Source organism: Lithobates pipiens, unplaced genomic scaffold (assembly GCF_037356315.1).
Source record: "Lithobates pipiens isolate NorthernLeopardFrog02 unplaced genomic scaffold, aLitPip1_a1.2 Scaffold_19, whole genome shotgun sequence".
NCBI lineage: Eukaryota > Metazoa > Chordata > Amphibia > Anura > Ranidae > Lithobates > Lithobates pipiens.
The window spans coordinates 506,732,399-506,758,896 of NW_027507764.1; the positions used below are offsets into that span (position 1 = coordinate 506,732,399).

Consider the following 26,498-nt stretch of genomic DNA (forward strand, 5'->3'; position numbering starts at 1 on the left):
CTATCTTGCATCAGGGCGACATGCTCAATCACACTCCTGTGAGGAGAACTCTCATTTTCCCAAGTTTCCTTGGCGATATCCAGCAGCCCTCTTGGGTGTCTCCCATAGAGCAACTCGAAGGGTGAGAAACCCGTAGAGGATTGGGGTACCTCCCTAATGGCAAACATCAGATAGGGTATTAGACAATCCCAATTCTTTCCATCTCTATCCACCACCTTCTTTAACATTTGTTTTAGGGTGTTGTTGAATCTTTCAACCAACCCATCTGTTTGGGGGTGATACACAGATGTACGCAATTGCTTCACTTTGTACAACTTGCATAATTCTTTCATAACCCGGGACATAAAGGGTGTACCTTGGTCTGTAAGCAGTTCCTTACAAATACCCACGCGGCTAAAAACAAGAGATAGCTCTTTGGCTATGGTTTTGGCCGAGGTATTTCGGAGAGGAATTGCTTCCGGATAACGGGTGGCATAGTCCAAAATAACCAAAATGTACTGATGCCCCCTAGCAGACTTCATTATCGGACCTACCAAATCCATTGCAATCCTCTCAAAGGGGACCTCAATGATAGGAAGAGGTACCAGTGGGTTACGGAAATGTGGCATAGGTGCCAACTTCTGACACACAGGGCAGGAGGAACAATACTTTTCTATTTCCTTCATGACCCCAGGCCAATAGAATCTCTGCAGTACCCTCTCTCTGGTTTTCTCTGTCCCCAGATGACCTCCCAGAACGTGTCCATGAGCCAATTCTAACACCAACTTCCTGTAAGGTTTGGGCACTACAAGTTGCTCAATGGTTTCTTCTGCCCTTTGAGCCACTCGATATAGCAGGTCCCTTTCCATAGTGAAGTAAGGATAAGGGCAAGTCTTATCTGGGTTCACTAACTCGCCATCTATTTTCACCACATTTTCCCGTGCCTTTATTAGGGTGGGGTCTTTTAACTGTTCTGTGGCAAAATTTTCCCTGTGAACCTCAAGATCCGAAAACTCCACAGACGGCATGTTTTCATCTGAGGATGTTGGCTCCTCCCCAGTTTCTCGAGTTTCCCCCGCCAATACCGACAAGGGAAATTCAGGAGAGTCCTCACCACTCCCAGAGGAATTCTGGTCATCTTCCTGGTTTATAGGGGCACCAATAGGGGCCTCAGGACAATCCCAGAGTTCCCAGAATTTTGGAAAATCCCTTCCCACAATAGCATCATGTGGTAAGTGAGCCACTAAACCCACCTGATGAGAGAGGTTACCTTTGGGGGTCTCAAAAAACACTGAAGTTACAGGATACTCTCGGGTGTCCCCATGCACACAAATAACAGCCACCCTGTTCTTCCCAGAGACCTCTGTAGTAACTAATTCAGCTTTTATCAATGTTACCAGGCTACCTGAATCTAGCAACACATCAACATGTCTACCATTAATACACATTTTACATAAATGTTTCTCAGGTCCCCGAATGGCAGTGCATGCAACTGTCGCAAACAGCGACTGACGTCTCTCCCTTATAAAGTCACATTGCATAGGCTCATCCACAACTGGGCAATTGGCTGCAATATGTCCCTCTTGCCAGCAGCGGTAGCAAATAATCTTTTTCGCTGCCTCTTGCAGCATGGGCTTCCTGGGCTGCTCCCGCCAGACCTTAGGTAGAACTCCCACCCTCTCACTCTCTCCACCCTCACCCCTTGGAGTCATCTTACCCGCCACTGGGGATGATCTGGTCTTAGGGGGGAAAGTCCGTGAGTCCCTGGAAGAGGTGGTCAGGTTCTCTGTAGCCAAGTACCTCTCAACCAGATCCACAAGTTTATTGGCATTTTCTGGGTCTCCATGGCTTACCCATTTTTGGATGGCAGTAGGAAGAGCTCTCAGGAAACGATCCATAACCACACGTTCCACAATGTTTGGTGCAGTCAAAGTCTCTGGCTGATCATACATTTGAGACCTGGGAGGTTTTCCAACCTGAAAAGTCCAGTTATGCACACGCTGAGCCCGGACGGCCAGGGTGACACCCAGCCGTGCCAATATTTCTGCTTTTAGCACCACATAGTCTTTTGCTTGGTCAGGCTCTAGGTCATAATAAGCTTTCTGCGATTCCCCAGTTAACAGAGGGGCCACCAGTCCAGCCCATTGCTCCTTAGGCCACTTTTCCCTTTCAGCAGTCCTTTCAAATGTGGTCAAAAACACCTCCGGATCATCCTCTCCAGTCATTTTTGTCAGTAAACGGCTCACACCAAAGGATGCGGTATTATTGTAACCACTTGCTTCATTGGTCTGCGGACGTTGCTGTATTAATGTCTCTATTTTCTGTTGAAAGTTCTGCTCTTGCTTCTGCAACAGGTCTATGAAGCGGGCTTCAGATCGCTGCTGGGCTTGTTGCTGAGCTTCCAAACTCTGCTGGTGAGCCTTCTGCTGATTTTTCAAACTCTGCTGCAAAGTTGCATTTGTCTGCTGCTGGGCTGCAAGGCTCTGTTGTTGAGATGCAAGGCTCTTTTGTAAACCTGCATTTGTTTGCTGCTGATTTGCATTTGCTTGTTGCTGGTTTGCATTTGCTAGAGCCAGCTGTCTCAGTATCTCCTCCATGCTGGCCTTAACAAAAAAAAAAGTGCCAAAATTCTCCACCAACTGTGAGGGGTTAGCTCGGCAGCGGGTGTGTGTGACCCCCTGGATGGGTTCACAACACAAAGTCAGGCACAGCAGACAGCGGTGTAGGTTCAAAAAACAAAAGATCCGGTTTATTTATGCTCCATGCAGTGATACATATAACAGCCAAACAAAATAAAACAAGAAAATAAATCCTGGTCAGCTTGACCTCTAACTACACACATAGACTCCCTGTCTAACAACTGGGTACAGCCTTGTGCTGTACCAGTCCCTGCCTTTGTTGTAAAGGTTTTGCCACACAGGCGTTAACTCACCGCACAGTACAGGTGACACACTCCCCAGTCTATACAACACAAAACTGGTTCCAGGATGGAGCATCTCCCTATGCATGCTGTTTTTTTTTTGTAGAGGCCTTAATGAGCCCACTTACTACAGCTGGGCTCATTAACTCTTCCCCTCTAATTGTAAAAGTCTGCATAAAGCCTGAATCTAGGACACACATATTTACCATCCTGGATACAACCAGGTGACTTCACCTGCCTGCTGCCACAGTTTGTGTACTCGGCCTCAAGTGTCGGAGTGATTTCTCTGTAAACTTGTGCGTTTGTGTACTCGGCCTCAAGTGTCGGAGAGGCTGGGATCTTTGAGAAGGTTGAGGCCAGCAACAGAGGACCTATCTTCACTAGCGGTTCCTCCACTGGCTAGCACTACATTTCAAATGAAATTCTACTAGTGTGTAGCCAGCTATATTGCTATTAACACTCAGAAGCTGGGAGGCAGTGTGTGACGTCACTTCTTGATGTGTTTGGTGGGCAGTGTCTGTGGACTTTCCTGCTGTAAATCCTCTTTGACTGTCCTTCAGCTGCTACCAACAGGAAATCCTTTCCCCAGTAAGTCTTCCTTCTTTGGATAAAAAGGGGACATCTGTACTTTTCTGCTGTGTGAATGATTTAGCATCAGACATATATCCTTTTAAATCATTTTATTTTGATATTAATACAAGAATGTGCTGTGCTGTCACTGGTTTGATTTATCCTGTGGCAGCAGTTTCTTGCTCTAGACTGATTTTCTAAAATTAGGAATATGCGTCTTCATTAGCTGTTTGCCTGGCTTCAGCTCATTTGTGGTCTCTACTTGGTTGGTGTTGGCTGGCTGGGTGTGTTGACATATACAGGCATGCACGAGATGTACACATGTACCGTATCGTGTTGTACTTCATGTGGCACTAGCTGAGCTCTGAGCTGCGGTCTTCCTTCCATGATCTCAAGGCTGCAAGATCAAAGTGACCAAAAGCATTCCATGGCGAGAGGTCGCGAGAGATGACTCTGTATGGTTTTGTAGACTTTCCTAATCTGCGTTACATTGGACCTAAAATTGCAACCACAAACCTCAGAATGGTCCCAAGAGGAAGTCGGGAAACGTTACATGCTGGGCCAGAAATGCTGGAAGTGATTTACGTACTAGTGTATGATGATGTGGGCAGCGTCATGTGATAATCCCAGCAAATTCCGTTCAAGGGTTTTGCTGAGGTTAATCTGTCTCTTTGCCGTGTGATGACCTCTGCGGCCCAGGATGCAAGCACCATGTCACAGCACTAGCAGAAGAGTCTGTGAACCTGCAGAAGTTTATACTTGCTTTTGATTTATAGCAAGATTTAGCTGAATGTATTTATATAAGATAAAAAAAACATTTGATTCATTTTTTATTTTTTTTTGCTGGAAGTGAATCTGTCACTTTGAGAATTCATCAAACTGACACTGCTTAATAATTGTTACTGCAGGGTGCCCGCACTTAACTTTTTTGTATTAAAAACATTGTTAGTGTGGTCCCATATAGTAAATCTGGAGCTTGACTGGGTATCTCACGCCTATGTCCTTCATTTTTGTACCTACAGCATGTAACCTTATAAAGAAGTTTGTTTCTGTCTATTTCAGCAGGGTGACTCTTAGGCCCCTTTCACACTGGGGCGGGAGCATCATCAGCGGTAAAACAGCGATATTTTTAGCGGCACTATTCAGCCACTAGCGGGCGGTTTTAACTCCTGCTAGCATCTGAAAAAGGATTAAAACCACCCACAAAGCGCCGCTGCAGCGGTGCTTTGCCGGCGGTATAGCCGTGCTGCCCCATTGATATCAATGGGCAGAAGCGGTATAGACACCGCTCCTTTACCCCTCCAAAGATGCTGCTTGCAGGAGTTTTTTATTTAACGTCCTGCAAGCGCACCGCTCCAGTGTGAAAGCGACACAGCAGCGGCTGTTTCAGGGCGCTGTGCAGGTGCTATTTTTAGTGCTGTAGCGCCTGCAAAACGCCCCAGTGTGAAAGGAGCCTTAAAGGATATTCAGACCATTGGTAAGTAATATATGGAGTCCTGCAGGGAACAGTTGTCTCTCTGGGGGGAACTTGAACACTGAACTCAAATGACCTAGCATACAGTAAGTAGCTATTAAATAGTTTGAATTGCATTCCGTGTATTTAGCCAACATATCAAGTTAGAGATGGTGGAGTTAATGGTCACAAACATAAAGAAGAAATATATCCTGCTTACAAAAAGCTTGAAGACCTGGGATCATAAATAAATTGAGAAATTCACATTACGAAAATATCCTTCTTCTGAACACAGACAGTGTGCGTTTGGGGCCACTCACTTGCCCCTGCACCCCTATGAAAACAGGATGAGTAGCTGTGTCAGTGCAGCTGCTGCATCCCCATACACTCAAATGGGCCGCTGCCACACTGCACCTTGTGGTGCAAACCGTATAAACACAAGGCTGATACACAGTCTACAGGCAACTGTGCCCCTGTAAATGAAGCCATAAAACTGAACTCTGAGTAAAACAAAATCCTCCCTTGCTGTGGGGCTACCCTTTGCAATGCAAGGGTTAAGTGCTTGTTTAGGTCTAGGGTATGGGAAAAAGCAGTTTTACTTACCTGATCCTCTGCTCACTCCAGTCCCCATAGGCTTTTCTCCCTATACTCTTTCCCCACCATCCATTTATCTATACAGAGTACCAATCTAAAAGCCACCACCGACAACTGCTGCTTTTCACACACAGTGTCTGCATGCAACATTTACAACAGCCAACAAGAATCTACTGATACTTACATGTGGCCTGTGTGCAGCCGTGTGATTGTAGCCTACTAAAGATGGCATAGCAGTTTATAGGATAAATGTAACATGCCTTTCTGTCCTCCAATTTTGTTTAAGCGAACTCCAGGTTACCTTAATGGATACGTTTACTTTTAATAATAATAATTAAAAAAAATTCAAATAAAAAAAATTTTGCAGGTAAAAAAAATTTACATTTACAACTTTTTTTGTAGGAGTCTGGAAAGCATTGTACCTGTGATTAGAAATTGCGGATGCCATGCAGGACTCCTAGAGACTGTCGGTGCAAGCTGTCTGCCCATACATCGTATGGTCAGGCAGTTTCACAAAGACAGGAAGATTCAATGAACTGCTAGAGTGCTCAAAAGAGCCCTAGTAGTTAATTGAGCACTACCGACAGCTGCAAAGGCTGTCAATACTTGTAGTTCATTCATTCACAGGGATCTGTGAATCAATGACGTGGCCGTGTGGGTGGAGCCCCGCACAGCCACGCTCTTTTCAAATAGGTACAGCTAGTATGGGGAGAAGATCCCCGACCTGCTTTCACAGGGAGCGGCTGTGGATCAGGAACATGTTAAGTGTTCCACCCTCAAAACAGACAGAACGTGTAACATGTTCTCATGTGAACTTATCCTTTAATATACTAGCAAGCCCTATATCAAATTGTCTTTATATGCTTAGTGCTGTTATGTTCAGGTATGCTAGTCCACTGTTTCTCAACTCCAGTCCCCAAGGCGCCCCAACAGGTCATGTTTTCAGGCTCTCCATTATTTTGCACAGGTGATTTGATCAGTTTCACTGCCTCAGTAATTACCACAGCTGTTTCATCTGAGGAAACTCCTGAAAACATGACCTGTTGGGTCGTCTTGAGGAATGGAGTTGAGAGACACTGTACTAGTGCATAGCTCAACTCTCCCACCCAAATCTGATATATCCGCTATTAAGTAAAAAGCAGGACCCATACCTTTGCATTGGATATAAGGATACTGAAGGACAGTCTACCACCAAAGCATAGGAGGAAAGAGGAGACCGCTGTCTGCTGGGGGGAGCAGAGGATCAGGTACAGTAAGTAAAACTGCTTTTTCCTCTACCCTAGACCTAAACAAGCATTTTTACTTTAAATCGGGGGTGCCCAACCTTTTGAAGAAATGAGGGCCACTTTAACGACCTGGCAACCGGTCGCGGGCCACAATGAGCAGAGCTGAGGGGTGACAGGTCTGTGTCCACTCTACATGTGCAGGGCAGACACAGACACATACACCCGCCTATCCTCAATCCGATCCACTTAAAAAAAACAGAAGGGGATCCATCCTTTTCCATCTGGGTGGATCGGATCGGAGAGCCCATAGAGTAGAGCAGGCTAAGGACACAAATCCCATTACATCATAAAGGTGAATGGAGGGTCAAATTGGGTCTGGCTGAAATATAGACAGGAGAACCCAATCAGACCAATTGTGTGAAAGGGGCCCAAGGCTGCTTTCACACCGATGCACTGTGATTTACCTGCATTGTGGGTGGCTTTCTTGCAGGTTACTTTCACTATCAGAGTATGGTGACAGTATACGGCTTTAGTACTACTGATGCACAGTAAGTAATCTCTCTGTCCCCAGCCTTGACCTGCCTTGAGTGGACTTCTGATCTTGTTACTAAGGTTCAATACTCGACTTGGGGGGGGGGGGGGGACACAAGACAGGTTGGAGAAATTTGGCCCTGTGGCAGGACATTTATTTCTGCCCCGAGCAGTGCGCCTTAGTAAGGGAGCTGCTGTCATTTTCACATAGACATTTCCAGCAGAATGTTCCCTGGTCATGTGAAAAGATTCCATTTCACATCGTTCTACCCTAATCACTAAAGGGAGTATAAGTGTGAAAACTAACATTACATTTTGGCAGCAGTATTTTTCCTCATTCTGACCTGAATCTACAGCCAGGACTCAAGAGAAAGCATGATGAGATCTTCTTTGTAGTCCGTTATCTGTCTCCAGGGTCGGTGCAGGCCGAGTACACCGCTAAGCTGTGCATTATATTTAATGTGTACAATACATAAGACCTGGGCTAGAACCGAGAGCTGCGTCCAGTGATGAGTGATAAACCAGACAAGCCCGTGAGAACATTCTCCTTTCCAACCATCTTTATGGAGCCCCCACAAAGACCGATGCACATTATCCAAAGCAAATAGCGGCCGTAGATTCCCCATTGATGTCTGCAACCATGATGCAGGACGCAAAGTATTTCTGTGTTATTGGAGATAGCAGGTCTGGCTGTGGCAGTGACAGCTTTTTGAATGTCACCTTCCACTACAAAAGCTTTTTAAATCCCCTGCAGTCCAAATTTTTCTGCAGAAAAACAAGAGGAGAGGAATAAAAAGCAATATCATTAAACTGTGTCCCATGGTAAAGTTAATATTCTCTCATTCAATCCAGAGCAATTAAGTGTTTCGGTCCCTGAGTCAAGATGATCGGATTTCATGAGCTGGGTTGGTTTTTAAACAACAAAGACTGTAAAGGCAGGAGTAGATATGTCATGTGTTTGGCTGGTCAATGGTACTGTTCTCTGACTCAGTGGAGAGATGAATAATGCCTTTCCTTGGAAGCAGGACTCTTTCCAGCAGTGTGTATATCACTGAGCGCACCGCAGCTGCTAACTGCAGGTCTTACATGCAGCAGGTGGACAAGACTGACTCTAAATGTGACGGGGTCAATGCACTTCAATCATTCACATCTTTCCGTAATTAAAGTACAAATCATTGCAGGATGACCACAGAACTTTCCAGTATGCATTGTACTTTTCCATGGAGAAAATTCTATTTAAGCAGTGCTGGTGGGAAGTATTTCTTATCTCTACCTGTCATACTCCTGCTGTCATTCTTCTAAGGCTACATTCACATGGGCTCCCAGGGCAGCTAGTTTGTATCCAGAGGTGGCATTTAGCTGCCTCTGAACATAACTGTATTCTGTGCCATTTATTTATCACAGGTACTTTTATATAGCACCATCAATTTATGCAGCCCTTTACTTACTGTATATATTATACATTCACATCAGTCCCTGCTCTCATGGAGCCTACAATCTAAGGTCCGTAACTCACATTCATACATACTAGAGCCAGTTAACCTACCAGTAATTATTTGGAGTGTGGGAGGAAACTGGATTACCTGAAGGAAACCCATGCAGGCTCCGTGCAGATAGTGCCATTGTTGGGATTCAAACTGATGACCCTAGTGCCGCAGTAAATGAACCTTTACTGTTCTGAGCCCCCTATAAGGCTGCTTTCATACTGATGTGCTGCAGTTTACCTGCACCGTGAGTGCAGCCCAGTGCATTTGTGACTTTCCAGGGTTGCTGCTCTTTGCTGTAGACTTCTATTATATCCTGCAGGTGTGGTGTACTTTCTGAAAGCGCACCAAAACTCCTGCATTCAGAAAGTGCACCAAACCTGCAGGATATAATAGATATATGTGGCTAAGCGCAGCAAACCAGCAGGAAAGTTGCAGGTACAATGCATTGCACCTGCGGCACATCAGTGTGAAAGCAGCCTTATATGATTATGCCCAGTGTGTTATTGCTTTACACTGACCTAAAGAGCTCTTCTTTCCTGCTGCTGGCACCACTCTGGAGACTGCTAGCCAGGATAAGAGGTGGAGTGCAGTTGGTATCACTCCGCATGGGACAGGAGCCGGCACTAAAGAGGAGGCATGAGATTATGCGGCTCTTCCTACCTGCTACAGCTCCAACTTTACAAGTAGTCCCTCTGCATTGCATTCTGTTTGATGCTTTGGGATGGTCAGCAAACCCAGACTGTGATCTACCAGTTGCCTGTCCGTGATGTATGGGTAGATCACGAGCTACAGGTTGCTGACCCCCAATCTATACGGAGTACCAATCTGAAAGCCGCCACTCAACGGCTGCTTTTCACAAATAGTGTTTACATGCAGCGTTTAGAACCACTGGGAATAATCTGCTAATACTTGCCGGTGGCCGCCCGTGTGCAGCTGTGTGCATGTAACCTAATAGAGATAAAAAAAACTTACACCAGCAGTTTATAGGATGATGAGCACAACATACCTTTCTGCCCTCCAATTTTGCTAAGCAAAGTCCAGTTTACTTTAATGCACTAACAAGCTCTATATGTAATTGTCTTTATATGTTTAGTCCTTATATGCTAGATTGTGCATAGCTGTACTCTCCCACCCAAATCTGATTGTGTGAATGGCTCAGGGTAAAGTCCACACATAGTGGATATATCTTTATCTGATCCTGTGTGTTCGCCTGAGTCCCTCTGTCCACTCACTTACTAGGTAATAAGAGGCTTTCATGTATTGTACTTTACATTGTATTCTGGTTATAAATAGCTGCTCTAGATGAGCAGTGGAGGCTCCATGGTGGGACAACAATGGTGGGGTCTTCATACTGTTTGGGTCCCCCAGACATAGTTGGATAATGTCAGGAGTTCATCCCACCTATGTTATCTGGTGTTCTTTCACTGTAATCCTGAGCTAGTAAATAAACATAAAAGCTAAGCTATACAAAAAAATGTAAGCCGGTTTGTTAAAGTTTTGGATAAAATCACTGAGGATTTTTAAACCTGTCAGGTATTTTGTTGTTGTTGTCTGTTTTCACCTTCTCCTTTTGTCTTGGGAGCTATTGTCTTTGGAACCAGATGTGTTCCAGATGCTTTTCTGACTGTGTTTTTGACGCATTTCAGTGCGTTTTTTGTTCCTTTTTGACGCAGTCCAGTGCATTTTTTCCTCCTTATTTTTTCTTAATCTTAAATAAGGAAATGTGTGTTCAGTGCAGTTCTGGTGCACTTTTGATGCATTTAACAGCGTTCCAGTACAGTGTGGGAAAAATGCTCTACTTTTTTTCTGGAACTGAAATGCACTGAAACTGCAGGCATTGGTGTGAACTATGCCATTGAAAACCATACAACCTACTTTCCATGCCTTTTTGATGCAGAAATTAAAACGCACTGGACTGCATGTGATGTGAACTGGACCTAAAGGTTATGGAGAATCCAAAATTTGGAGTTGTCCCTGGAACAGGAATAGAGAGGAAATCTTCAGATGGGGTTGCTTGATCAGCTAACGAAAGATTTCCTTCAATTTAAAGAGATTTTCATTTTCCGTTTTTTCTCCGGGACAGAAATAAAATAAAAATCTTCTCATTGGACCACAGACTCCAAAAAAAAAAACTGATTTGTTTTTTAACCATTCCATGTTCCATCTGAATAGAAAGTTGAGGCTTTATGTATGTGACGTTTAGTTGTTGACAAATGTCTAATTTTGTTAAAAGTTGTGTTAGATAGATTAACAAGGGCTTAATCCCCCGCTATGATATGATTAAAGTGTATAACTGGAAGAAATATGTTAACACGCAATTCTATAATTGTGTCTGCCTGGATTTTTCCCCCATCTTATCAAAATCCTACAATGTGTTTCCTTCTTCAGGAGCGATAGCTGGCATAGTAGACCAGCCCATGCAGAACTTCCAGAGGAACTCTGAGGCTCAGGCATCAGCCGGACACAAAGCCAAAGGTGTTATCTCCGGTGTGGGGAAAGGGATTGTTGGTGTCTTTACCAAGCCGATTGGAGGAGCAGCCGAGCTGGTGTCACAGACAGGATATGGTAAGAAACTCAGATGTTGCTACATGGAAGTCACTGATCATTCAGTTGCAACCTAAAGATATTGTCTTTCACCTAATTTTTTCTTTTAAAAAGAACCAGTTATGATCCAGTTTATACAGTAGCAGAGGTACGCTGTAATATAATAACACACACGTTTTCATTTTCTTGAATTATTGAATTATTATACATACAGCTTCCTACATTGCAATGCATTCCTATGTAGCCCAATTACATCCATGTGCTATTTAAAAAATATATAGGTCAGTGTAGCATTTCTGTGAATCAAAAAGTCCCATTGAACAAATAATTGCTGTATACAAATGCATTCCACATATACATGTTAACATAGGGAAGTTTCATAGTGGAAGTCCCATAGTGCAGATATATTGACAGTTTCTCTTACTTTATTATGATAAATGACCAAAAAAATTGTGTTTAAAATACAAAAATAGGCATACACTGGTGCAGCAAATTATGCAACCAATATGTACACGTGCATAAGGGCCCATGTGGTCTCTTATCCATCATTTTATTGATTTGGATTGACGTAGCTCTGGGATAACAGTGGTCCCCTCCAAGCTGTGATACAGTCACTGTCTTATTTTCCATTTGCCACCATCCTGATAACACACACAGACTACCAGCACCAGCCCAGGGTGTGGATAATGGTTTCCAGTACCAAAGCTTATTGCTCTTCCTTGCCCTACACTATATTACCAAAAGTATTGAGACACCTGCTTTTACACGCACATGAACTTTAATGGCATTCCAGTCTTAGTCCGTAGGGTTTAGTATTGAGTTGGCCCACCCTTTGCAGATATAACAGCTTCAACTCTTCTGGGAAGGTTGTCCACAAGGTTTAGGAGTGTGTCTATGGGAATGTTTGACCATTCTTCCAGAAGCACATTTGTGAGGTCAGGCACTGATGCTGAATGAGAAGGACTGGCTCACAGTCTCCGCTCTGATTCATCCCAAAGGTGTTCTATCAGGTTGAGGTCAGGACTCCTCCACCCCAAACTCGTTCATCCATTTCTTTATGGACCTTGCACTACTGTTCTGCCACTCTGTGGGATGATAGGCTGGTGTCGGCAGATCATTGAGTCCACTATACCTGTTGTTTGGCTTCCGCTGTGTATAATCACAGTGAGAGCAATCCGCCGGTGGCGCACATTCGCGCCCCCTACCTGGAAGTGCAGGATCATGTACATATACGCGATTCTGTGCACAGAAGCTGCCCTGTAGCAGTAAAACTGCTATAGGGATCAGTCCGTCAGTGAATTGGCAATCTTTCCCACAATACTTTGCAGTTGTGGCAGGCACGAAGTCTACTCTGTTAAAGCAAAATCCTTATTTTATAGTAGTCCGTGCAGTAAACTTTCCTTGCTCCCATAATGCATTGTATGTGGGCGGAGTTACAGCGGGCTCAGAAACGGGCTGTGGCTTGAACCGGTGAACAGTTAGGTCTGCACTTTTCCAGGCCTTTTTGAAGAACCATTCAGAAGATGAGGATATGGGAAGATTTTGGGGGTCACCAAACTACGGGTTGCTGTGCACTATGACACTCTTCATTTTGCCTTGAAATAAGTCCAGATGTCTTTACAAAAATAAACCAAATGACTATATCCATAGATTCTTACTGAGTAGCCACATAAAATATACGGGTAATAAAATGTAATGGTAGATGGCATAAGGCAGTGATAATGGAACTAGGGTGTTGAAGATGGTGAATTTTGAGTCTTATCGGATTTCAGGCTGCTGCTTTAAAATGTACCTAATGTACATGAAATCCACGGTGAAATGTAACTTTTTCCCGGCTCTGTAATCTTTATGAACTGGGATGTATATTCAGCAGTGGAAAAATCTCTGTCCCATCTGAGCAGAACAGATTGTGGGTCTCTGGCGTTCCAGGGCATTCAAACCCCCCGTAAAAGCGTTTTATAGTATCGCTGAAGGTTTTACAATCCACTAATTCTCGGTCTAATGACCATGCCTCATTTATTAAACCTTTACAAGCTTTCAGAATGCGCACATGTTGCATCTTCCTCGCCTCTCCATTTTCCACATCGAGATCTGTTTAAATAGTTCTTACGTTCGCCCTGTGCTTGCTGGCACTCGGAGCACCATCACCAAAACCGCACGTCTCGGGGGGGCTCGTAAACCTATATGTATCAACGTTTAACAGCTGGATTAAGTAACTTCTCTATAAATTCTGTATCTAGGCAAACTGTTTGTTGTTCCAGTTTTACCATCCATGACACATATAGAGAAGAATTTTATTTTTAACAGAGGACGTTCGTTTTAGAATGGTTTCTGTCTTTTTTTTTTTTTCCCCCTTTCCTGTATAAATTGTATAAACGATGTGTGTGATACCATTCAGAGATGGAGAGCTCTCAAGAGTATAAGGTTTCTTCTAATTGCTAATATAAGTTGGCTTTCAAACAGTCATTTTTGGGATTTGAGCTAATGCAAGATCATGAGGGTTAAGTGCATCGCCATTGCATTTTAACGGGGAAGGAATTAGCTACACGCTGCAGGATCTGCTTCCAGACAAATGACATCATGTTAGGGATCTGTGCAACCAAGGCCCAAGCTCTCTGCACACAGATGGACTCCTACAGCAAGGCAAAGAGCAGTGTGTGTAACCAGAACTCACCTTTTGTTTTCCAACATGACTGAGGATTTGCCCAAGACAAGGAAAACATAATTTTTTAAGAAAGGCCAAAAAAATAAAAATTGATTATATGTACCTAAGGAGACCCTGTCACCATGATTTGGGGGAATTTGCGAGACATTTCTGGAAGTGTGGATGTGGTCGGAAACCTTGTGCCAAAAACCCTTCATTGTTTGTACCGATGGTTCAACAAATTCACCTAGTTCTTATTTGTGACACATCTATTGTCTATCACCGTTGTTGCAGCAAATTCAAAGAGGTACCACCATATTAATGATTAGAGTTAGGAAGGTAAATAAGACCTCTTCCATATTGGAGTACATTGTCACACATGTATTGTGCCACAGCAAGAAATCAGTCACAATCATTAATACTTTACCAACTAGTTCTGCCTCTTTCCATAGTACTGCTAGAAGGATTTCTCATCTCTTTTTATGAAATTCACAGTTTATATCTACATTTAAAGTAGAACTATTGGCAAAACTTTTTTTTATCATTTTGGATAGAGCAAGGAAGGGTTATAACCTCTGTCAGGTTTTTTTAAATTTAGTTTTTGCCATCTGTGTCCCATTGCGGAGATTTCCCTTCACCTCCTGGCTCATAGCCAAACAGGAAGTGAGAGGAAATCCCTGCAAATTAAGGGAATTCCTTGGGGACGCCCAGATCACCAGAACCAGTGTCCCCATTGGAAGATTTCCCCTCGATCACTTTTCTAGGGACAAATCAAAATTTGGGATTTTCTTTTACTTTCACTTTCAATGATAACGGTAAACAGAACAAATGGAGAGGGTGAATCTCTCTAATTGGAGCACAGGCGCCAATGAAAACTGACTGGTGTTCAAATCCCTCTGCACTCCATCCAAAACCAAAAAAAATAATATTTGCTGTAAGGGTCCTTTCACACGGGGCGGATCAATGCTTATCTGCCCCGTGGATATCCGCTTGCTCAGCGGGGATCGCCGGAGCGATCTCTGCTGAGCAGGAAGATGACAGGTCTGTCTCTGCACACTGAGCGGAGACGGACCTGTCACAGCGCCGCTCTCCCCTATGGGAGATCGGGTGACGACGGACCGTAGTGTCCGTCGTCACCCGATCCGATGACGGTTGGAAAAATAGCGTTTTCCTCCGTCACACTTTTTCGGATCACCGCTGACATCCGACGCTCCATAGACCACTATGGAGCATCCGTTCAGGTCCGCCTGAAAAACTGACAGGCGGACTTGAACTGATCGTCCGTGTGAAAGGGGCCTTATACTTTAAAGTGGTTGTAAACCCTTACAAACCACTTTGACCTACAGGTAAGCCTAGATTAAGGCTTACCTGTAGGTCCAAGAAATATCTCCTAAACCTATATGGTTTAGGAGATATTTGCCTGAAAACGGGGACCGCTGTCTACGGCGCATGCGCCATAGACAGCGGCGCGCAGGCACACTGAGCGCGGCATTCTCAGCGATGGAGCTGCCACGCGTGTCGGCTCCCGTGCGCATGCGCGGGAGTGACGTCATCGCGGCTTCGCCGAATGACAGCGGTGGAGCTGCGAGACCCCACCAACAAGATGGATGCGGCGGACTACAGGGGACAGCGGCGACTTCGCTGGCTCCTGTGTCAGGTAAGTGACACATAATGGGCTACTATGCGATGCATAGTAGTCCATTATGCTTTGCCTTTGCAGGGAATCAAAGAGGAAGTAAACTCATCAGGGTTTACTTCCTCTTTAAGCTTTTAATTTTAAAACGTTTAAATTGTACCTATTGCTGCATCCTCTCTTCAGGCAGTCCATTTAGGATTCACAGAATTGCCAGCTAAAAGCCTGGTACATACAAGGAGATTATTGGATGAATGATCGTCCGTTTTCTTTCTTTTTTTTTTTTTTTTGCATGCTCATCTCATAGGCTACTTTCACTCTGGGGCGTTCATCACGCTGGCGGTAAAGTGGCACTATAATTTGCTGCGTTTTACCGTTATTTTAGTAGCGCTGATCGGCTGCTAGCGGGGCAGTTTTAACCCCCGCTAGCGGCTGAAAAAGGGTGAAAACCACCCGCAAAGTGCCGCTGCATCGGCGCTTTGCAGGCGGGTTTGGAGCCCTGCCCCATTGTTTTCAATGGAATAGGGCGCTTTAGGAGCGGTAAATACACCGCTCCTACAGCGCTCCAAAGATGTGGCTTGCAGGACTTTTTTGACCATCCTGCAAGCGCACCGCTCCAGTGTGAAAGCCCTGAGGGCTTGAAGTGCACTGAGCGGCTCTTTTAGCACTTTAACAGCTGCAAAGCGCCTCAGTGTGAAAGGGGCCATATTGAAAATGAAGAGGTTACTAATGTACAAAAAAAGGCTGATGCAGGATTGTAATCCTGACCTGTGCACTGCTTACTGCTGCCCACATAGAAGAGTCACCCTGAATACGACCTCTGCACTGTCAGTATACATCTCATCAGGGAGGGAGAGTCATTTGATTGTAGGGGCAGATAGTTCAGTGTTTTCTGTAAAACTGTCAGCATAATGTAAGTGAGTAAAATAGGAAAATGGAATGATCACTGCCTTCTGTCCTCATTTTGAATAGGCCAGAAATGATTTACAGCCCAACTACAGCCAAAGCGTTATTTTATTTAGATAAAGCAGGAAAGAGTCTAGTGCCATCCGGGACACTGTTCATATACAAAGGACACCTTTTGTATAGTGAGAATCTTGTCCTTTATTCACATAAAGTAGCAGGTATCACTGGCCAATGCTTTTGGACCTCGCAGGATACAGTTTTCAAGGCAGATTGATGCACTCACATGAAACATGGAGCTTTGAGTGTCTCTAAACCCACAACAGTAAAATCAGTCTGTATATGCAGTAAAGCATGCTTGTTATACTCATTGTGGAACCTAAGGGGTTAATCTTTCACATTGTGTAAAAAGGCTGATCCTGTCTTCTCTGATACTCCCCTTCTTCAACAGTCCCCAATCCATCTGCTGATAGAACAGAGCCTTGGGGGGGCCAATCTGCACATGCTCAGTTTGGTGTGTATTGCTAGAGAAGTTTTTTATTAATTTTATTGGGAGGGTGCGTGTGATCAGCAATAGGCCAGTCAGACAGAGGGTCAGGGGTCATGCAGCCTCATAGCACAGTCAGAGGAGAATGAAAACTCCTTCTGCAAGCTTTAACCAGACACTGATAGAAGTCCCAAGACTGCTATAGTGCTGATATGAATAGGGTTGCCACCCCATCCCTTTAAACCCAGACACATGAATTACTCAGGTTCTGTGGCAAATTTAATGCAGATAAGGCACCAAATGAGTTTAATTACCACCTTAATCAGCCAGAGAACCTGTGTAATTAATATGCGTTTGTTTTTAAAGGGATGAGGCGGCAACCCTAGATAAGAAAAGCTATTTAGCGGTTTATATTTTTAAAGTAATTGCATTTCCATCTTCTGTGTACTGTGGGAGATCAGATATAGCGAATGCAGGGTCCTGGGTTTAGTAACAATTTAAATAGTACTAACAACTCATCAGAAACAGACACATGTACAAAGCTGTGATGAAGGAATGACCTCATAGCCCCTATTTAAACGGGACTGTATTTACTGATTCTGATTGGTTACTACTGTGTACTGCGCAGTACTATTGCCCTCTGATGTGTACACACTGCATTAACCAGTCTGTTGGTTTCTCTTACAGGAATACTACATGGTGCTGGTCTTTCCCAGCTTCCCAAACAAAGATATCTAGCCGATGACCTGCAATCACACCAAGCAGCCAACAGTCATTTGAAATATGTCTGGTAATGTCATTTACTGTATAGTCTTGTACCCACTACTACAAGTCGCACACCAAATGAATGCGACTTTGCCGCCTTCGCTGCCTTGTTTTTGCATCATGAAATCCTCCGGCTTGCCATACACTATATAGCCTCTTGTATGCTTGGATCCCTGCAAATTGTTGTATGACAATGTAAATGCCCTGTATTCTTCACATCCATATTGGTGGTCAGTGCACGGTGTTCTGACACTTATCATGTACTGGGAGATCTGATTATTGGGAAACTGTTGGATTTCTCCTGCCATGTAAGTCCATTACATGGTACATAATCACCAGTACAGGGCACAGACACAGCTCTACTGTATCATAGACTGACCTGTATGAACAGCTAAAACCTGCACACTCAGCATTACATGCCATAATTGTGTTATAATAATATGTATGCCAAGCCAAAATCTTTATTTCTAGTTCTGGATAAAGTGGGAAGGATTAAAATACCTGTTTACTGCCATCCAAGGCTCAGTTGGAGAGATTGTCCCCATATTTCCTGTCCAGCTAACAACAGTTTTATCCAGACAGGAAGTGGCTGAAAGCTGCAACAGGTTTTTGCTTGACATACACTTTGTGCAAAGAGCTGACAATTTACATGTTCTTAGGGGGAGTCTTACATGACTCAAGCACATCATTGTAATGCATAATTAGGTGTAAAATAATAAAAGATGAACCCCAAACACACACCTAAATACAAGAATTGTATTTAAAAAGTCAGTCTACTCAAAGGGGACATTTAAAGCAGGCCATAGATGGTGCAAATTTCTTTCTTTCCACGGAAGAAATTTACACAATCCCCCCATCAACACAGTCAGTGTTGACAGGGGAATTCCTCCTACCAAGTTGTCGTATTCTCCTGGAGGGGGGGTGGGGGGAGGAGCCATCTCTGCCAGAAGAAGACAGTGATTATTGCAGATGGCTATAGCACCCCGCTAGCAATGATCGCAAGTAAAATTCAGCAGGCTGGATGTACCCAAGTTAATCGATCGATTAACTTGGAATATTCAGCCTGCCCAGCAGAGATTTGAACCGTCTATGGCTGGCCTAAGTCATCCCCCAGCTTTATATATATCTTATATACTCCAACAGTGGGACCTTCCTAACTAACGTACAGTAGTTCCCAAGTCTGTTCCTTTCTACTTTTTTTGTGTTTCAACTCCTCCTGTTACATTCTCCATATTATAAAATACATAATAGATTTATCTGGGATAATAGGAGCCCCTCAAAATGGGCACAGTGGGTGTATGTGCCCAGGAAGCATCTCACCAGTAGTCAACCTGAGTGATAAACCCATCAGATGGTTTCACTTTTTCCATCATCCACCCAAAATTTACATTTGTTTTACAGTTAGTTTTGAGTGGAATAAGTTTATATGAATGAATGAAAGATTTAAACTCTTAATAAGCAAATTTACAAGAAGCAGAGAACCAGTGGAAACCAATGCGACGTCTGTACTTCTAGACATTTTTAAATCTAGAAGCCCAGAAAGCGCCACACCAACTTTCAGAAAATCTAATAGTTTGGATGTATCAGTCTCTAATTGGGATGACACAAGGTGCAACAGCGACATGTCTCAGATGTTAGATGAAAGGATATCCTGAATATCTTGTTAAATTATTGATTTATCCACCTCATCGGTTTATAGACATAACGTATAATAAAATATATTATATAAAAAAATTATCTTACTATAGTTGGTCTTCTGGCCTTCCACACAAACCAACATCATGATACTATCTAAGTTTATTTATTATGTAGGCGTGTTTTAATACTTCTTTTTTTTTTTTTTTAGATGTATTCAAATGTAATCATACAGTAGTTGTGTATTTATATGTCAAAATGTATACAGATTCTTATGGGCATAATGGGGAATTCATAATCAGTGTCTATGACACTTTTTCGAATCCCTCCCTGCAGCTGTCACATAGACAGGCAGTGGCCAAGGAGTTTTGTATCTGGTTTGAGTGGAGGATGAAGGGGAAGCTGATGGACTAGTTTACCCATCAGGTCTGCTCCCCTTGTGATTGACAGTAGGCAGTAGGCTGATTTCATAGTGAATAGACAGCCTGGTCTTGGCTATGGAATCCATCTGCTTTCGATCACAAGGAGAGAGTGGACCGGATGGGGGACTAACATCTATCCACAAACTGGAGGTATTCTTTTTAAATTTGGTGCAGCCATTATAAAAGTGTTGCTATTAAAAACTACCTGAATCTGTCACATTTCTTAAACTGACAGCTACCATGCAGAGCTGCACCAGACTAGCCAAACACTTACATCTTAACAATGCTGTACTTTAACAGTAGAATAATCAATTTTGTTATACATTGCATTATCTGCAGTTTTTTCCATCTCTGATGAAGGGAAGTGTGTGCAACCCTTGAAACATGTTGGCTGTTGCATCTTGTGTCATCTCGATTAAGGACTGATATATTTGAAATTTTGGGCTTTGAAAAGTTGTGTGGTGGTCACTTTGTGCTCCCAGATATTTTGGATTCTTTCCAGAGTGTTCTCTGAGGCCCCCTGGTGTGTGCGAGCCGCCTTCGCCAGAGCACTGTGCCTCATAAATCAAGTTATTTTTACCTGATAATAGATTATAAACCACCAAAAATCCTATGCATTATACCCATTCCCCGTGAGTTTCCAGAATCAGACAGGTTTCATTTCTGTGAGAGGTGACATTTGCATATTATTATTTTACTTATTGAATAAACTTGGTAATGAAGTAAGAAGTGCCTGGACTGGTGCTAAGAGATGTGTCATTCTGCCCTACAGGAAAATGCTGCAGTCTTTGGGTCGGCCGGAGCTACACGTGGCGCTGGATGTCATCATTGTCAGCGGCTCTGGACAGGAGTACGCTGGCTGCCTGCTGCTGACGTCAGAAGTTCTGTTTGTGGTCAGTATCAGTGAGGACACCCAGCAGCAGGCCTTCCCCATCACTGAAATAGACTGTATAGAGGAACGTGGCTCCGAGAACTCCCTCCTAGTGCAGCTCAAACAGCAGCCTGTTACCAGTGACACAGAGGTAAGTGACAACCTTAGTACCCTACAGAAAAAGGTGACCAATACAGTGTGGTTACACCATAAGACGTTTTTATAAAATTTGTAATTCACAATGAAAGTGGAATAGTAAATCACACTTGGCAGGTTCACCCATATTATATATTTATATGGCAAATGTTCCCAAGGTCTGGATGGCCAATTGAAGAATGTGAAGGCAAAGGTACAGCAAATGGGGCTCAATCTGGCGTGCCTGTGAGCTGAAGGGGCATTGAGCGATCTGGCAAATGTTATGATTATTCACCTCTTAATAAGTAGAGTATGCCCAACTGTAGTGTAACTTCAACAATCACTTATTTTGTGCCAGTATTGACCCTTTCTTACCCAGTTCATAATGTGCAATAAAATTGATCTTTTCACCATCTTAGTGCTATGGGCACAGCTGTGATCATGTAAACAGGATCACTAGTGACTGAAAACTGTTTTTACTTGCCATGAAATTTGCAGCAGCACACTTCTTTCTTCCTATGTTCACGTCTAAACTCAGTATAGTCAAGTGTAAATGGCCATTACCTGTCCCCTCATACTACTTCCAGGGCAGTGTATGCCTTTTCATAGAGACTTACCTGAAAATAGTATAATCACCATGCCAGATGAGCAGTCTTAACGCTGGCAACAATTCAACAGTAACATAATTGCTAACAAACGACTTACCTATTCCTGTGGATTTGTTCCTTTGCTAGCTGGACCAATGAGATGACGCTCACTTGCTGCTGCATTGCCAGCGAGTGCAATTTTTCAGTGCTCTGGGCCAGCAAGGGAACAATTCCATTAGTGGTTTCCGTGCAAGAGTGATTCTGCCAATGTCACCCGCAGCAGAATTGTCTATTGGACATGGTGCTAAGGCGATGCTTCATTTTATTTCATCAGCCATAGAGGGATCAAAATTTGGCCAAGCCCTGCTGAACCAGCTAAATTTCGATCCATCTATGGACAGCTTTCTAGTTGGGTGAAGGTTGCTTTTAGCCGTTTCAATTAGGCACCTGATGAAGTCCATCTGGAACCTGGTATGCTAGCTGCTGCCACTGCTTGCATGTCTATTGGAGGTGCAAGCTTCACTGGAGCATTACCCTTTAAAGACAAGTCCACAGTTTAAGGTCCTATATTTCTGCGAAGTGAGTTCTATGTGAAGCTTGTCTTGATTCTAAATCAATGCAGAAAGCTGGATTCATGTTATGTATGATGTGATAACTGAAAGGATTTTATTTTGAACCTTTTCCAGCCTGATGGCACCAGAGAGCGTCTATCTGAACAGCAGTACAGCCGGCTTGTGGACTACGTTGCGAAGAGTTCGCCCCATCTGATCCCCAGCCACTCCTCCCTACAGCTTGCTGCTCAGGTGGTGGCCGCCGACCCACCTCCATCCAACACAAAGACTTACCAGTTTCTGGTGGAGGCTCCATTCGCCAGAGTATTTATTAGCAAATTTAAAATGGTGAAAAATAAGGCACTGCACAGGGGATTTTACTGATGACTTGTTTTGGAGATAAACTGTAAAAGAACACAGGTGCCCATTCCAGGAAAACACAGCCAGCAGGATAGGGAAGGAGTCCATAGCACAGGCTTCATGTATCTATTGCCATTGCTGGCATGTGGTGCAAGTAAGTGAATGATATGAAAGCTGAGAAGTTCTACCAGAGATGTCATTTGGACTATCCTGTCTTCTTCCGTCATATGAGGTTTACATTAGAAAATATATATACTTTATATCTACAGAGTTTTCAGTCACCAGAGCTCACACTTCATTGGTTCATGTCAAGGCCAGAGTGAGTCAAGTCACTTGAGACCCTTTCAGCCGGTCCGGTACCATTTGCCAACTATTTTGTTCCTACTCTACATTCTGTTCGAATTTAGGATTTTTACACCAACTCCATTGAGCACAGCATGTACCTAATGTGGTCACATTACATAAATTATTATTTTTGGGAAACAAAATACAACCTTTTCGTTTAGAGAAATTTGTCTACATAACTTCCAGGTACATGCACAAGAGTTTAATTTTTGTTTCTGTCTGTGGCCAATCTTTCTCCTCCTCAATGTGTCCCAATGTAAAAGTATATTTTTACACAGTAAACCATTTTAAAAATACAGAATGTACAGCTATAAAATTAGATTGGAGTTCTTGGGAAAACATTTGGTGTCAGTTTCCTTTTGAAATGGCTGAATGCTGACTGGAAGAACATCACTTTTAAAATATTTGTTGTCTTTTCAATTAATAAAGTTTATTTTAGTCAAGTTTTTCCTCTGATTTGAATCTTTGTAGCTAATGAAGTAATTATATGTCTGAGAGTAATATAGCAGAGGATGTATGATGTTTGCTGTATATAAATCCAATTTTGCACACTAGCAATCTTTCCTCAGGATCTTCTCACACCTTATTTGTACATTGAAAGTGGACACGGACAGATTGATCGACACTCAGCCAGTTCAGCTGAATTTCAATCTCTGAGCAGACTGGTTGTACTGCAGTCAATCTATTGATCGACTGCAGTATACCAAGCCTGTTTTTTTTTTTTGGGGGGGGGGGTGATTACTGCCGCCGGCAGCAGTAATAATTGTATTCTGATGGTGGGGAAACCTCCCGTTGTCAGAATACAATAGCGCCGCTGTGGAAGGGATTCCCAATCAACACAGTGATTTTCTTTTCTTCAACCTGTGGTTGGGGGGGTGGGGAGAATGTGCAAATGCTACTTTTCTAGGGCTGGCCATACATTAAGCAGAGATTATTGATCATCATGCAGTAACAGACAAACCCAAGTGTCGGGGAAGGGACTTCTGTTGGTAGTTTTGGATAGTACATATCCTCCCTCCTTGCAGCCAAGCTTTGCAGGCACAAGGGTCCATTACTGCTGAGAGATCGTGATCTCCATGACAGCCATGCTCTTCTGTGGACTTGCAGCGTATGAAATGTAACATGGTATATAAGTTGCTGTCCTAAACTGCACTCCAGTTAAATCAACCCGCTTGTCAAGAAAATTGCAGCCTAGCATATTAAACAGCTTTGGAGGACTGTGGATGTTGGCAAAGTCTGGTGCAGCTCTGCATGGTAGCCAATCTGCTGCTAACTTCAGCTTGTTCATTTAAGCTTTGACAAAGAAACCTGGAAGCCGATTGGTTTCTGTGCAGAGCTGCACCAGACTTTGCACTCTCTAGTTTTAGTAAATCAAGCCCAGTGTTATAGTGAAAACCTTTCCCTATCTTTTGTTACCTAAAATCTCTGTGGCTTAAGCATGCATTTGCAAATACGTGCAGACTAAGCCCCTGCTTTTAACGCATATTGTTAGACAGGTTTAATTGGTTGACTGCGGGCTGGTTGGTAAGTAAGCTTGTTTTTTTTTTTTTTTTTTTCCTTGGCCCTGTTTACATATGTTTATCTACCCTGTTTAGATAAATATTTAGTTGTTTTTTGGATTGGGGGGAGGAGAGTACAATGAAGCCAATCTTTTTCTGTGTACAATTTCTAGCATGTAGAATGGCTGCCTTCAGTGTACAGATGGTGGATATTCCACATGCCAAACATCTATCAGATCTCACTCCAGTTGTAATGTATTCTTCCTATGCTTAATGAATACAGAATATAAATTGCTTTGTTCAAGACTTGGTGACACTCTGTAATCCTAATAGCACCATTAAATGATAAAAACTTAAAATATTTGTTTATGAATTTAAACACATTTACATTTTCAACTTTTATACAAAACAATAAGGGGGACCTGTCATATTTCTCCTACCACTCTCAGCCAAGACTGCCATAATTTGACTCATGGGTTCATGCTAGTCTCAGGTAGGACACATCAGAACTGGCCCCTGGAGATGATGGTTGAGCTTCTACCCAGGCTTACTGGATACGAGCTTCAACTTAAACAGGTCTATTTTTAGGATGTGACCAGGTGGGCTAAAATATTTTTAACTTAAGTTAAACTGAATCTCCATCTCTAGTGTGGGAATAAATTGCTGTCATGTTTTTCTGGCTTTCCCAGTTGGGGAGGTTACCCCTTAGTTCATATTGGGCCAGTGGTCAGAGAAATACGATTCTTTAGGGAGTGCTGTGGGTAGGTGGTTGGGTTGGGGAATTGCCCAAAATCCTGACTCAGTTCTAAACGTTCCCTAACCTTTCCAAAACCCAAACAATTGGCTGGAGGTTCATGTTAGGGTACAGTGCTGCATATCTTTTACTATAAGGTAGTCACATATCTTGTCACAAATCGTATTTATCCAACAGTAAAGGGTTTCTTCCCAACAGTAGTCTACAAACTGTGGCCCTTGGGTTGGATATGGCTCTTTGCTGTCATCTGGGCCTTGGAGCACTATTCCTCCCTCTAACAACGGGGCATAAATCCTGCTACTGAAACCAATACAGGGACACTATTCCTACCAACAACGGGACATTGTTCCTTCAACTAACACCACGGATGGGGCACTATGCCTCCCACTAACACCGCAAACGGGGCACTAGATCGGGCATAGTTTAGTCCCACTGACACCAGGACATTTTCTACTCCCAGTGGCCACTGTTTGACCCCACTAAAGTCTGAAGAACAGTAAACTGGCCCTTTGGTTAGACAGTTTGGAGGCCCCTGCTCTATAGAATTCACAATTAATGTGACTGCTTAATCAGACCTCACCACAATTTGTCTCTGCACAGCAGTATGTTAGTATGCACGTGTGAATGAGGTCGGGTTTACCTGCATAAAGGTGCACTGGTGTTCCATGCAGGCAGCTCCATTCATGTCAATTGGACCTGTGTGGATACACAACCCTGAATGCACACGGTCTGTTTTCAGAGCCATGCACCCACACGGATGTCAGATTAGGAGCAGTGGGTGTGGCCGCGGTGTCCCAGTTGACATAACTGGTATTGCCTGCATGAGGGGTGCATGGAACACACGTATACCTATGTGGGCGAACACGGCCTTCACATGAGTGTACGCTGTATTAGGCCCATCTGAACGAGGCCAAACTAATCCCTGTCTGCTATACAGCAGAGCACCGAGTCGGCACATGACTGGGGGGGAGATTACATGTTCTGCATTTGTGAATCTATCTAGGTTATTTAATTTTTGGCCACATTTTTTTTTTTTTTATATTGTGTTACTATAATTGGTATACAGCATTGAAATGAATCACACTTTGCCCCCAATGTAATGTATTGAGCTGACTATTAGGAGCAGTTTTGTTCATGTCCATGTATTCTGTTTGGGAAATGCAGCAACGAATGTGACATTTTGTGAGCAATCCGGATAGGAAATATAGATCAGGTATTTACTCATTGTCTTTAGATTATGACTACATCTGTTCTGGGTTTGAGAAAGTGTTCTGTGCATACCTGCTGCTATAACAATGTTGACTTTCATTGATATGTATAGATATTGTAACTATATTTGATTAAAATAAAGTAAAAAAATAAAATAAAAAATCTCGTGTTTTGAAATTGTTTAATGCTGTGAGATATATTGTGAATAGATCATCTGCTATAAGGACAGAAAGCACTGAATAATCCAATATAACAAAGTGCAGATAAAATAAATATATTTTATATGAATTGATGTCCCAGTGTATATCAGCTACTCCCACTCTACACTTGTATTGCTGGTCAGAAATGACATCGCTGCACAGGTTTATTTTGTGTATAGGAGAAAGGAGGGCTG

General features: G+C 43.2%; 1 protein-coding gene across 3 annotated transcripts in view; it reads left to right on the forward strand.

The window, feature by feature from the left end:
• VPS13B (vacuolar protein sorting 13 homolog B) overlaps positions 1-26,266 on the forward strand; it is a 1,337,220-nt gene extending 1,310,954 nt beyond the window's left edge. For all 3 annotated transcript variants that reach the window (XM_077493096.1, XM_077493095.1, XM_077493097.1), the window contains 4 exons: positions 11,149-11,325; positions 17,659-17,761; positions 20,566-20,815; positions 22,073-26,266. In XM_077493096.1, the coding sequence (XP_077349222.1) occupies positions 11,149-11,325; positions 17,659-17,761; positions 20,566-20,815; positions 22,073-22,321 (779 nt within the window). In that variant the 3' untranslated portion in view covers positions 22,322-26,266. The remainder of the gene's footprint in view (positions 1-11,148; positions 11,326-17,658; positions 17,762-20,565; positions 20,816-22,072) is intronic.
• The last annotated feature ends 232 nt before the right edge of the window (positions 26,267-26,498 follow it).